The sequence below is a fragment of the Somniosus microcephalus genome, chromosome 24 (assembly GCF_052327205.1).
Source record: "Somniosus microcephalus isolate GS21.2 chromosome 24, FLI_Smic_1.0, whole genome shotgun sequence".
NCBI lineage: Eukaryota > Metazoa > Chordata > Chondrichthyes > Squaliformes > Somniosidae > Somniosus > Somniosus microcephalus.
This window is the reverse complement of record NC_141010.1, coordinates 21,618,078-21,631,024: the sequence shown is the minus strand read 5'-3', so window position 1 is coordinate 21,631,024 and position 12,947 is coordinate 21,618,078. Positions and strand designations below refer to the sequence as shown.

Genomic DNA, 12,947 nt, shown 5'->3' with positions numbered 1-12,947 from the left:
CGAGCATAGTGAATCTTAATATAAATTCTCAGTTGGCAGATACACCAAGTATTTTTTTTTAAAGTTACATCTGAATTTGGTGGTAGCAGAATTGTTGGAATATTTTCCCATCAAAATTACAGCACAGCACATCCCACTCTGCCTGTATTGGCTTGATTAAAAGTAGCAAGACAGCCTTGTATAATGAGCCTGGGCTGAGAGAACATCCGAGTCTTTCGATCCACCTGTAGTATAAACAGATTATCTAGGAACGAAGTGCTCCAGATACAATGGGCTAATGGACTAACTATTTTGACCAAATATATCATTTACACCATAGTGATTCAAAAATTACTTCTATGACAAGCAATCTAAACAAAAAAAAAAACTTTTTCCTTCACATCCTGACAAATCCAATAATTATTTACTGGGCTCGAGTAAAACACAAGCCCCTTTATATTCCTCTTCCCCATCAAGTAAAAAGAGGTAACAGTCACAATGGAACATCATCATTTGCATTCTTATTAACAAATAACCAAAAGAAGTTCATCAATGTTGCTTTAGCAACAAGATCCCTTTTATGACTGTTATGCAGGATTAGTTAGCTGCTTGGCCTGGTGAAGTTACTGGGGCTGTGATGCTTTGTCGTACATGACGACCTCCCAAGAGTAAAAGGTGCACAAAAGGAGAAAGAAGAACCAAGAGAAAGAGGAAGGCTGAAAAATTAGAACAGGAGAAAAGAATATTTGAAGGAGGGTTACGTTACATTATTTTGTAATATACATTATACAATTTTTTTTTGTCTTACAATACTCCTGGGACATTTTACTACGTTAAAGGCGCTATATAAATTACAAGTTGTTGTTATTAAAAATAAATCTGAAGTACCAGCACCTAACGCAACAGAAATTATGAAACAGAATCTGAAAAGATAGACGGTTTGCTATTTGATGCATTTTTTTGTTACAAAAACAGAGGAACTCTGTGTAAAATTAAATTTTAAAATATTTTACTAAATGGTCACTGGTTTATACTGACAGGTTAATACAAGATTTTTCTTCAACTCATGAGTACTGAATATAAATCAACACATTACATGGTCAGTTGAACATGCATCCCTGATCTTACCTTTGTCTGAAAATTCAACTGCATGCTCTGTTTCTGATCCAGAGGAGCGAGTCTGTCGCAGTGGGTATTTCTTAGGTGTGACTGGGGTTGTCTGCTGCTGGCTACGTGTCACCCTTCTTGTAGCGTAGGCAGGTTCATCTGAGGCATACGATGGTATCTGGCGTACTGGACTAGAATCTGGATAAGGTTTGTGGAGATAAAAATCAGATCTACAACATTTTAGACAGAGACACAAAATACAGCTAGCTCTTACAAATTCAATTAATAATGAAGCAGGTTATTTTGGTGCCAAGCTTGCAGTTTCATGGTTTTAAAAAATAAACATTTTGCAAAATTCTAACTGGTATTTATAATTAATAAGCAATTTTACACTGAAACAGGCTGCAGGCAGAGCTTAACAGACTGCTGGAGCAACTTGGAATTAAAATTACTTCTGCCAATTTGAAAAGTAGTTTCAAAGTACAAGAGGTTACATAGGTCAGCATATGCAGATCAGGACACTCAAGAAGAGTTTAGGTCTTTCTATTTAATTCAGCAAACAACTGCCAAACCATGCACTACCGTGAACTCCAGGTTACCTGCACAGCATATGTGAACAACCTCTGGTGATCATTTAGACAATCCTATCCTTTGAAGTTACTGATATACCTATCAATTCATCCAACGAAAAGCGACGAGTTAAGATAGTAACTATAGGTTTTTATTGGCTAAATAACAGAGCCCACCCTCGTGGGTGATCGGGTCCAACAAGGAGGAATACCAGCCAGTCGACCACCTTTATACCTGGGCAAGCAGGCGGAGCCATGGGCGGAGTCAGCTGTGGTCAGCCCAGGTATAACAGCGTGACAAGAGGTGACCTTGTGTAGAGATACAACAGTGTAAACAGTGATAACCATAGTGTAACGATATAAACAGTGATAACCATAGAGTGTAACGATAGTGAACGATAAAAGTGGTTTACCACAGTTACACCTTTTGCTTTTTGTTTTTATACATAAGTTATTTAAAATGACATTATATGCAGTTTCAACAACTGTGCAACCTGCTACTCCTGCCTTTATTACAACTGATGGGCATTCAACACCAAGGCATTTGTTTTTAGCTTGACCTTTTCCCAACCATGAAAGGTGCAGTGCCAGTTGGTACCCAGACTACTACTAAGACAGCAAGGCCTCAGGTAGAATGAACCAGGTTTTTACCTTTCAGCTTTGAAAACCCTCTACCTGCTGGTCCCAAAGATAACAAAAGGCTCTTCATGGGTAAGTCAGCATTCACAGATTTATTTTTCCTGCCCTGCTCAAAAAAATCCATCACTGTTAACCTGGGCTTATGCCCAAGGATATTGGAAAATCTTCAACATGCAGCTAAACCGGTAGTCGCACTTCGGTAAGCCAATTGTGGAATTGCACAGAAACAACATATTGTAAGATTTCTTTGTATGAAAAAGGCAGCAAACATCAGCTCCATCACTATTCCCCCCTCGTATTTCTTTACTAAGTTCAATAGAATGACTTGTTAAGAATGACTTGCTTCATTCTGATTGTCATAATATTTTCATCTCTGAAATACTTCACACAATTAAATATCGCTTCACATTATGAATTACTTGCATGCAGCAAGACCTGGACGACAGTGACAAGTGGCTGATAAGTGACAAGTAACGTTTGCGCCACACAAGTGCCAAGCAATGACCATCTCCAACAAGAGAGCGTCGAACCACAGCCCCATTATATTTTTTTAAAGTTCGATTATGGAATGTGGGCGCCGCTGACAAGGCCAGCATTTATTGCCCATCCCTAATTGCCCTCGAGAAGGTGGTGAGCCGCATTCTTGAACCGCTGTAGTCCGTGTGGTGCGTTTCTTAGCGGTTTGTTACAATTGAGTGGCTCGCGAGGCCGTTTCAGAGGGCAGTTAAGAGTCCACCACATTGCTGTGGGTCTGGAGTCACATATAGGCCAGACCGGGTAAGGACGGCAGATTTCCTTCCCTAAAAAGGACATTAGTGAACCAGATGGGGTTTTACTGTAAGAATTCGCAATAATTTACAGTTCTGAAGATTCATTTTTTTTTTGATTAAAGAATCCCTGGGCGATGTGCTTTTAAATTTCATGGGATAAAAATGGCTGTCACCACATGGCCGAAGACAAAGGACAATGCTTTGTTTACAAAGCAATTGAATGCTATTAGCATTTGTTTGTATATCGAGTGGATACATCTAAACTGCAGAAGAGACTTTTGTATCTTGAATGGGAAACGTTTAACATTTGAATGGGTTTTAAATCACCCAGCACTGGACAATAGAGCAGTTGTATCTCCCTTTTGTTTCAGCCCAGGGAGCTCCGGAAGACACATTAACCCAGTCTAACCACTTTGAGTTAGCCAATCACAGCTTTCTCTTGTGTATTGGACCCTTTTGGGTGGGGAATTTTGCACACAGCCCTTGCAAGGCAGAATGGCAGGGGCCACACCAGGTATAAAGATAGCGGCTGAGAAGCCAGCTCTCTCTCTGTTACTTCACTGGACCAAAGGTGAGCAGGGTGTTCTGACTCCTCAGCAAAGCAACCTAGTTAAGGAGTTTGGGGGATGGTGATTTAAGGGAATTGCTAAGATTGTTTAAATAACATTGTAGCCATTGTATCCCTCGTTTTCACCGTCTGCAACCCCCTGTTATATAGTTTTACAATTTTACTGTGTTCGTGTGGGATAGTTTGATATTTTGATTATAGTTTCTTTTAGTTAATAAAACTTGATTTTTTTTCTCTCATCCAAACTACATGTCTGTTTTAATATCAATAATTATAAGCCCTGCAGTCAGAACTGGAAGGTGGGGTAGCGATTCGAAACCGCGGTTTTAAAATTGGTTTTATTGGAATTGGTCTGATGTGCAGGCAAAGGCTGCAAGACCAGGAAAATTACTTTAAACCAGTTTAAAGAAGCCCCCAAACCCTTACATTACGACAATCCGATAGTTTCATGGTCACCATTACTGATACTAGTAATTATTCCAGATTTATTTAATTAACTGAATTTACATTCCCCAGCTGCCATGGTGGGATTTGAACTCGTGTCTCTGGATCATTAGTCCAGGCCTCTGGATTACTAGCCCAGTGACATTACCACTATGCTACCGTTCCCGGCATTCCCATCGCCGAGTCCCTATTAACATCCTGGGGGTCACCACTGACCAGAAACTAAACTGGACCAGCCACGTAAATACTGTGGCTACAAGAGCAGGTCAAAGGCTGGGTATTCCGCAGCAGGTGTCTCACCTCTTGACCAATGTTCCCTGTAATTTCTTGGGGGTGCGTGGCCTCTTTAACAGGCTGCGCGGTCCATTCAAATCTCCATGCACGCATGCTTTTTCCACTGGAAAGCCGGCAAGCAGCCTACATGGAACTTCCAGAGCGCTGCGCAGCTGCGCAACTTAACGGGAACATTGCTCCTGACTCCTCAAAGCCTTTCCACCATCTACAAGGCACAATGGTGATGGAATACCCTCCACTTGCCTGGATGAGCACTCAAGAAGCTTAACACCATCCAGGACAAAGCAACCTGCTTGATTGGCACTCCATCCACCACTTAAAACATTCACTCCCTCCACCACTGGCACACTGTGGCTGCAGTGTGTACTATCGACACTGCAGCAACTTGCCAAGACTTCTTCGATAGCACCTCCCAAACACACAACCTCTACCACCTAAAAGGACAAGGGCAGCAGGTGCACGAGACCACCATCACCTCCAAGACATACACCATCCTCACTTGGAAATATATCGAAGTTACTTCATTGTCGCTGGGTCAAAATCCTGAAACTTTCTCCCTAAAAGCACTATGAGAGTACCTTCACCACACAGACTGCAGCAGTTCAAGGCGACGGCTCACCACCGATTAGAGATGGGCAATAAATGCTGGCCTTGCCAGCCATGTCCACATCCCATGAACGAATAAAAAAAAAATTATTCAGATGTTCATTAACTTGTTATGTAGACAAACATAGCAACAATTCTGCACCAGCAATATCCAACAAATGATCATGAAAGGAATGGCTAGTTAAATCTCCCTTTAATTTTGTATGTAACTGTGTGGGAAGCTTGTTCTAAGTGCCTGGCCGATATACTTCCAAAAAAATTCAAGAGCAGAATCCAGTTTATTTTGGAAACAGTACTCATCATACGCCAAATAAATTACACCATGCCACTGTTTCGAGTGATCAGTACAAATCTGCTATGGAGGCATGCAGATTAAAAATAACTGTTTCCCTGCATGTAGAATTTGCACTACTATGTATGAATATTGTAAACTACAGTTTTATTCCTTCTTCTTCTTAGGCAGTCCCTCGGAACCGAGGATAACTGGACGAGGATGACAGTTTTATTACAGCACCAATTTACACAAAGTGCCTGTTACAATTTATGCCAACAATTAAGTGCAGCTAAATTAAGGACATTTTAAAATTATTTTCTTTCTTTCAGCAAATATTTCCTCTCCATCTTCTCCTTGAATAGGGTACAGTTCCATGGGTAACGGGCACTCTCTAGTACCTTAAACACCAAACGGCCCTTATTCATAAAGCAAACTGCTCAGTGAGTGTCAACAGACTTGTGAACTGCAGAGGGCATCACAATCCTGTCCTCATCTGTCATCATTTCCCTTATTAGGGGTGCTGCGACCAATTGTATCACCCCTGCCGCTAACCCAACTGAAATCAGCTAACTCAGCACAGGCAAAAAATCAAATCTGGGACCTTTTTGGTATATATGGCTTAGCTACTCACTGATTGAACTCAGTCATTGGGAAAACTTAAACGGTCCTTAGCGTCACCTTACAACGGACATTTTATTGTATTAACTGCTGCATCACTTTTTTTTTTTTTACTCTGAACAAGAAACTGCCAGTATGATGCTTTTTTACCAGCAGCAATTAAATTTTACTTAATTTTCCTCCTTATATCTTGTAACTGTTCATAATTCCCCTTTACCTTGAGAGCTCTGGCTGTTGCGTAATGAAGACCTGGTTAATCTGGTAGATCTCCGTGGCTGTCCATCACTTTCAGAGCTATCTGTATGGTCCAGATCGGCAGAAAAGTCAGAATCTTCTGTGCCCTCAGAGCTGCTGCCTGCCTGACGCTGAAACAGAACACACAAGAGATCAACTACTAAAAAACAAGTTACAATCTTAAAGCACTTCTATCCTCAAGAGTAAGTTATCTGTTGGAAGGGGAGAGGGTTGACAGGATCACTTCATATTCTACTTAGCCGAGGACTTGGTGCAAGTAAGTTCGTGTACAATTCTTTCAGCTATGTTGGCCCAAGGTGCAATCCAGCTTAAAGCAACGGGATAAAGTTTCCTTCTCTGCTCACATTAAGAGCCCTACATGAAATTAATTTGGCTAGTTTCAACTTAGTTCCTCATGGGAACTCGTACACAGCACAGAACTGCCCATAATTTGAGACAAATTGGCAACTCCACTCAAAGAGCCCAAACAACAGTGTGAAAGAGAAAAGTTCACAGGAGTAAAGTAGGGAATGCTCTACTGGTGCAAATACAAGTTGTTGGAGAAGAGCAAAATTAGCTTTACTATACATTTAGCCAATGCTACACCTGACCCAAGAGTCCCTGAAGCTTATACTGGGTACCAAAAATAGAACAATGTTCTGTTTCTCAATAGTTGACATCCTTCATCTGACAATGACAAAAACATCCCCATCAGTAACTAACCCTCCTCAGCTTTCTCGACCTCTCTGCAGCCTTTGACACGGTCGACTACACCACCTTCCTCCCAACAATTCTCCCCCCTTGACTAGCTCAGTAGGACTGCCCTCGCTTGGTTCTATTCTTATCTATCCATTTGTAGCATGTCCAGCAATGGCTTCTCTTTCCAACTCAGGATCATTATCTTTGAAGTCCCCCAAAGATCTATCCTTGGCCACCTCCTCTTCCTCATCTACATGCTACCCCTTGGCGGCATCATCCACAGACATGGAGTCAGCTTCCACACATACACGGACGACATCCAGCTCTACGACTTCTCTTGACCTCTCCACTGCCTCTGGTGTCAGACGGCTTGTCCGACATCCAGTCTTGGATTAGCCACAATTTCCATTTGTTAAACATTAGAAAGACCAAAATCAGCATCTTCGGTCCAAGCCACAAACTCCATACCCTAGCCACTGATTCCATCCCCTCTATGGCCAGTTTCAGGTTAAACCAGACTGTTCGCGAATTTGGTGTCCTATTTGGCCCCAATCTGAGATTCTGACCCTATATCCCCTCCATCACAATGAGCACCTACTTCCAACTGTAACATGCCTGCCTCCACCCCTACATCAGCCCATCTACTGCTGAAACTCTCATCCATCCCTTCAACTCCAGACTCGACTATTCCAATGCTGTTGGCCAGCCTTCCAGCCTCCACCCTCCATAAATTTGTGTTCATCCAAAACACTACAGCACATACCCGATTCCCCACCAGATGCCCCTCACCCATTGTCTCGGTGCTCGCCGTCATACATTGGCTCCCGGTCCCAACATGCCTCAAATTTAACATTCTCATCCCTTCATCGCACTGTTGCCCCCTACCTCGAATAGCCTTCAGACCTACAACTTTCCAAGAACTCTATGTTCCTCCAACTCTGGCCTCTTGTGCTTCGCCCACTCTCTTCACCCCACTAGTGGTGACTGCAGCTTCAGCCAACTCGGTCCAATGCTCTGGAATTTCCTCTCTAGTCCTCTCCGCCTCCACCTCCCTCTTTTCCTCTGACCCTCTTTAAAACCCACCTCTGTCCAAACTTTTAGTCACCCCTCTTAATATTTCCTTCCGTAGCGTCAAATCGGGCTTTGCCTGATTACGCTTCTTTGAAGCACCTCTGGATGTTTTTCTACGTGAAAGTCACTATATAAACATAATTTGTTGTAGTAACGGCCTGCATAAATATAAGAAATGTTGTCGGTGCTGGAAACTGCATGCAACCTACCCTACTTATGTAACACTTGCTCCCATGTCTCTTGTTTTTATATAGATTTCAAAAATTATGTCTCCACAATACCACCACAAAATGTGGTTATATTACCAAGCCAGGACTGCGCAACAAATGATTACTGAATCCTGTTGGCATTGTTTGTCATCTGCTGGCACAAATCAGCCATTAAGTCCTGCAATCATTTTCTCATGAGTTTTTTAATAGACCAACTATATGATTAAATAGGAAATCTATTTTCCTGAATTGTTGTTACAATCTTAATTATTAGAGATGCCTATACTCTTACCAGTGTGCATCACCACATAGAAACATCGAAGATAGGAGTAGGCCATTCGGCCCCTCGAGCCTGCTCCGCCATTCAATGCGATCATGGCTGATCATCCAAATTCAGTACCCTGTCCCTGCTTTCTCCCCATATCCCTTGATCCCCTTAGCCTTAAGAAATATATCTAACTCCTAACCACCCCCCAGCTTCAGGGCTAACAGTATGGGGTTACACAGGAGACATTGGCCTAGGTTTGCCAATCATAGCCCCAATAGGAACCATTCATTTTAATGGGTTACAGTCAGCTTGGAAAACTTGGGCCATTATGTGTAGAAATCCTTTACTGCGAGGTCATGAATGGTACAGTTGACTGGGAAAAGCTCATGCTGTACCACAAAATGTCCACTTCTAGGCTGTCTCAAACCAACAATTATAAAATACCAAACCTGGCAATATGATCCAACTGAGAAATACCAGTAAAGTTGAAGATGTCTCCCTTGCTCCCCCAATGGCTCAGCAGGTTTTCCCAGCGACCAGCTGAGCCACACAGGTCCCCTGTGCGATCGCTGCGCTGAGTTAGCTACCGTCAAGCAGGCAGCAGTAGGGGCATTTTGGTCCCAAGGGTCACTGGGTTAGGAAGGGGGAAGGGAGAAAAATTAGCCAAAACCTCCTGCTCCTGATCCCTATCCAGCGACTGCTGCTGAAAGTCCATACATATGGATATTGTGCGAGGACATGATCATCCATCACCTGTGGTTAAATAGCCTGCTTACAACATTAAAGCATGCGTGTGAATAATGACAGATTGGGTAAGGTACCAAGAAGCAGCCAGTGCCAGCAGAACCAAAGCCCAGCAAGGTGGATAGTTCAAGAAAGAAATGAAAGGGAGAAAATTGACATGAAAAAAATAAAGGTTTCTCCCTTTGTAACATTCCCAGATTACATACATGCTGAAAGAGTCCGAGGAGTCTTGGTAGACTTGACACTAAATATATCCAATCAATGCAGAGCAGCAATCAACAAAGCCAATAGAATGTTGAACTAGTAGCCAAAACAGTAGAATATAAATAAAAGGTGATCAAAATTTACAATGCACTGGTCAGATCACACACTTAATACTGCATCCAGTTCTGGTTGCCAAGAAACAAGGGAGACATTCAAGCTTTAGAGGCAGAGAAGAGCCACAAAGTTGATCGCTGGTGTTAGGGATATGATAAAAATTGATGAAAGGTGGGCTTTTCAGCCTAGTAAGAAGGTGTCTAAGGAGGTAAATCATGTACAGATATATGAGATTGTTAAGAAAATGGAAAAAGTAAACCCAGAATATTACTTTAATTAAAATGATAGGAGTAGAATAAAGAGACTTTATAAAAGGTAATTTTGGGACTGATACTCCACACAAATTGGACTTTTCCCAATGGATTATCCATTAAATAGTGGGGGAGGGATAGTGAATGTATATTTAAACTAGTTAATACACAAGTGAATACAGGAACATAAATTTAAGTGACTTTTTGGATCACCAAAATTATCCTTCAGATTTGGTTCATTTCCTAAACATTTACTTTGTGGAAGTGCTCATAATGGACCAAATACTCAAAAAAGGTGTGATCAAGACGACAACTCAGCTCAGAACATTTTCTGATACAAAAAACAAATTCCAGATGATCAAAAGATTCCAGTTTCTTAAACTTTCCTTCCAAAACAAATGTTTTAATCAATAGTTTTCTAACAACTGTGTGAGTACATGGCATTTGAACACGTATGGCAGGTTAGACTTTAGAAGGGAAACTGAAATGTCGATGACAAAGTCTTGGCACTGAAATATTCAGTCGAGCTGCATAAAATATCAAGTAGGTTCAATGTCCCCACTGACCCCAAAAAAACTCACGTTACTTTTTACTATTAATCAACAGGGATTACCTAGAGGTAACATAAATCAGGCAACTGATGAAGAAATAGAGTAAAGTTATTTGCAAGGGACAAGGTAAGAGCTGCCAGTTTAGAGGGACAAATGTAAGAAGTCACACAACACCAGGTTATAGTCCAACAGGGAGGGGAGGAATAAATAGAACACACTGCAAGATGAGGGAAAACAAAAGGATAATCTCACTGGATCAGTTACTCCCAATGCATTTTGTAGAATAAAGTAAACAAAATCAACTTGATAAATTTATCCAAATTAAGTGATTATTTTTGTCATGTCAGAAATACTAATCAGTTTAATTTTGATAACTGTAATGAAGTATTGTATTATTTTGTCATGGGTTCCCCAATAGAGGGGCATGGAGTTTCTGTACACTGTGATACACAAGAAGAAAAGATAATGAGCAAGTGAAGCTTTTTTTTTTTTAAGTTGAAAATCCAGCAGCTAATTGTGCAATGTACAGTGGATAACGTACATTCTCACCCCTCCATTCCCTATTGAAGTTTCCCCTTTATCATCCAAGGCATAATGGTGGTGGTGCAATTCACTAAAGGACAGAGCGAGCATCCACGGGCAACTGCATCCATGTAATTCTCACATAAACTTATGACTGGTTCAGACAAGCAATGGCCCAGGGAAGGTTGTTTATCAGCTCAGCTGTGCACAAAATATGGGTCCTTTAGCGGGGAGCAGGAAAATGGGATTTTAAGGAATACGGGACGCATATGCATATTGCAAAAATAAAATATGCTTCTTACAATGTTGGTTAAATTGATGATGCATGCTAATCTTAACCTTTTGTTTCACCGCACCATGTTGCAATGCCACACCAAGATACACAGATAAGCTGCAATATTTTAAATCTGCCTTGTCTTGTTCTTATTCCGTTATAAATCAAGCATGCCATTCAAGGCAGCCAACAAAATATGCCAAGAGGATGAAGTTCTTTTCACCTGAGTGTAGGATGACAGGTTTACGAACGTGAAAAAAAACCTACTCAGCAAACTGCCAATCTTATATTATGAGAAGAATTGTCCCTAAATATATTGGTCTGATGCTCAAAGCAAAATCCCACATTTTCCAATACACGCAATGCTACAGCCACCCCTACACACTGCTTCCCAGCTGAAGATGCCACTCACTGCACTATGCTTTGAAGTGGTTACACTCAATACCATTATCTGACACTTTCTCAATGCCATTATCAGTCAATAAAAGAGTGAATTTGTAAAGCTGTTTCACTTTTATTCGAGCAGCATGGATAAGCCCTGCCTCTATTAGCATGAAGTTGAACGTGTCGACTACAATGTAGAGTTAGCAGGAGAGAGGGATAATGAAATGGTGAGAATACTAAAACAAACGTGCAGATGGGAGCATAAAATTAAAAAGAGACATTGAGAGATTAAACGAGTGGGCAAAACTGTGGCAGATGCATTTCAACGCAGGTAAGTGTGAACGATCCATTTTGGAAAAAAAGGATAGATCCAAGTATTTTTTAAATGGTGAAAAGCTAGGAACAGTGGAGGCTCAAAAAGATTATGGGGTCCATGTACACAGATCACTAAAATGTAGTCACTAAGGTACAAAAAAATAATAAAAAAGGCAAATGGAATGTTAGCCTATATAACTAGAGGGCTGGAATATAAAGGGGAGAAAGTTTTGCTACAGCTGTACAAAGCCCTGGTTAGACCACATCCAGCGTACTGTGTAGTTCTGGGCACTGCACCTTTGAAAGGATATACAGGAAACTTTGTGCTATCCGGCAATCTGGAGCCACCGGCAAAAATCAGCAGCCGTTTTTTATTCTTTTTGTTTGTTTGTTTTTTTTTGCTTTGTTTGAACAGTCAAGCTGTGCAAGGTCTGTAGCTATAGCAACAGCTTCAGCTACAGAGCTTTAGGGCCACACCCGAGTGTTTAGAAGCTGTTGCTAAGCAACAGTGTTTGTTGTCAAATACGGAGATAAGAATCTCCTTATCTCTCAACATCAACTCTGGAGAGTACGGCACTTTTTAGGCAACGGCAGCAGCTCGGTCCCATGGGTGCCGGATAGCACAAAGTTTCCTGTATTGGCCTTGGAAGGAGTGCAGCGCAGATTTAGCAGAATATTCACAGGGCTCCAAGGGTTAGATTATGAGGAGAGATTACATAAACTAGGCTTGTATTCACTGGAATATAGAAGGTTAAAGGGTGAGTTGATTGAGGTTTTTAGGATTTTGAAAGGAATTGATAGGATAGAGAAACTTTTTCCGCTGGTGGGGGAGTCTCGGACAAGGGGACATAACCTTAAAATCAGGGCCAGGCCGTCCAGGAGAGCCGTTGGGAAACACTTCTTCACGCTAAGGGTGGGAGAAGTGTGGAACTCTCTCCCACAAGAAGCAGTAGGTGCTCACTCAATTAATCATTTAAAAATCTGAGAGTGATAGATCTTTGCTAAACAAGGGTGTAAAAGGATATGGAGCCAAGGCAGGTGAATGGAGTTAAGATACAGATTAGCCAGGATCTCACTGAATGGCTGAACAGGCTCGAGGAGCTGAATGGCTGACTCCTGTTCCTATATTCCTAAGAAAAGTGATTGCACAAACAGAAAGTAGGAGAGAAGATTAAATAAAACTGGAAGAGTAATCAAAAGGGTAAAAGAGTAGATGGACCATTCATAAAATGCAAGTAA

The 12,947-nt window shown here is 41.4% G+C and overlaps 1 protein-coding gene across 3 annotated transcripts in view; it reads right to left on the bottom strand.

Annotated features, from left to right (window-relative positions):
• Positions 1–12,947, bottom strand: part of kat7b (K(lysine) acetyltransferase 7b) — a 77,304-nt gene that overhangs the window by 44,026 nt on the left and 20,331 nt on the right. For all 3 annotated transcript variants that reach the window (XM_085966306.1, XM_085966308.1, XM_085966307.1), the window contains 2 exons: positions 6,086–6,233; positions 1,108–1,284 (listed from right to left, as the gene is read on the bottom strand). In XM_085966306.1, the coding sequence (XP_085822432.1) occupies positions 1,108–1,284; positions 6,086–6,233 (325 nt within the window). The remainder of the gene's footprint in view (positions 1–1,107; positions 1,285–6,085; positions 6,234–12,947) is intronic.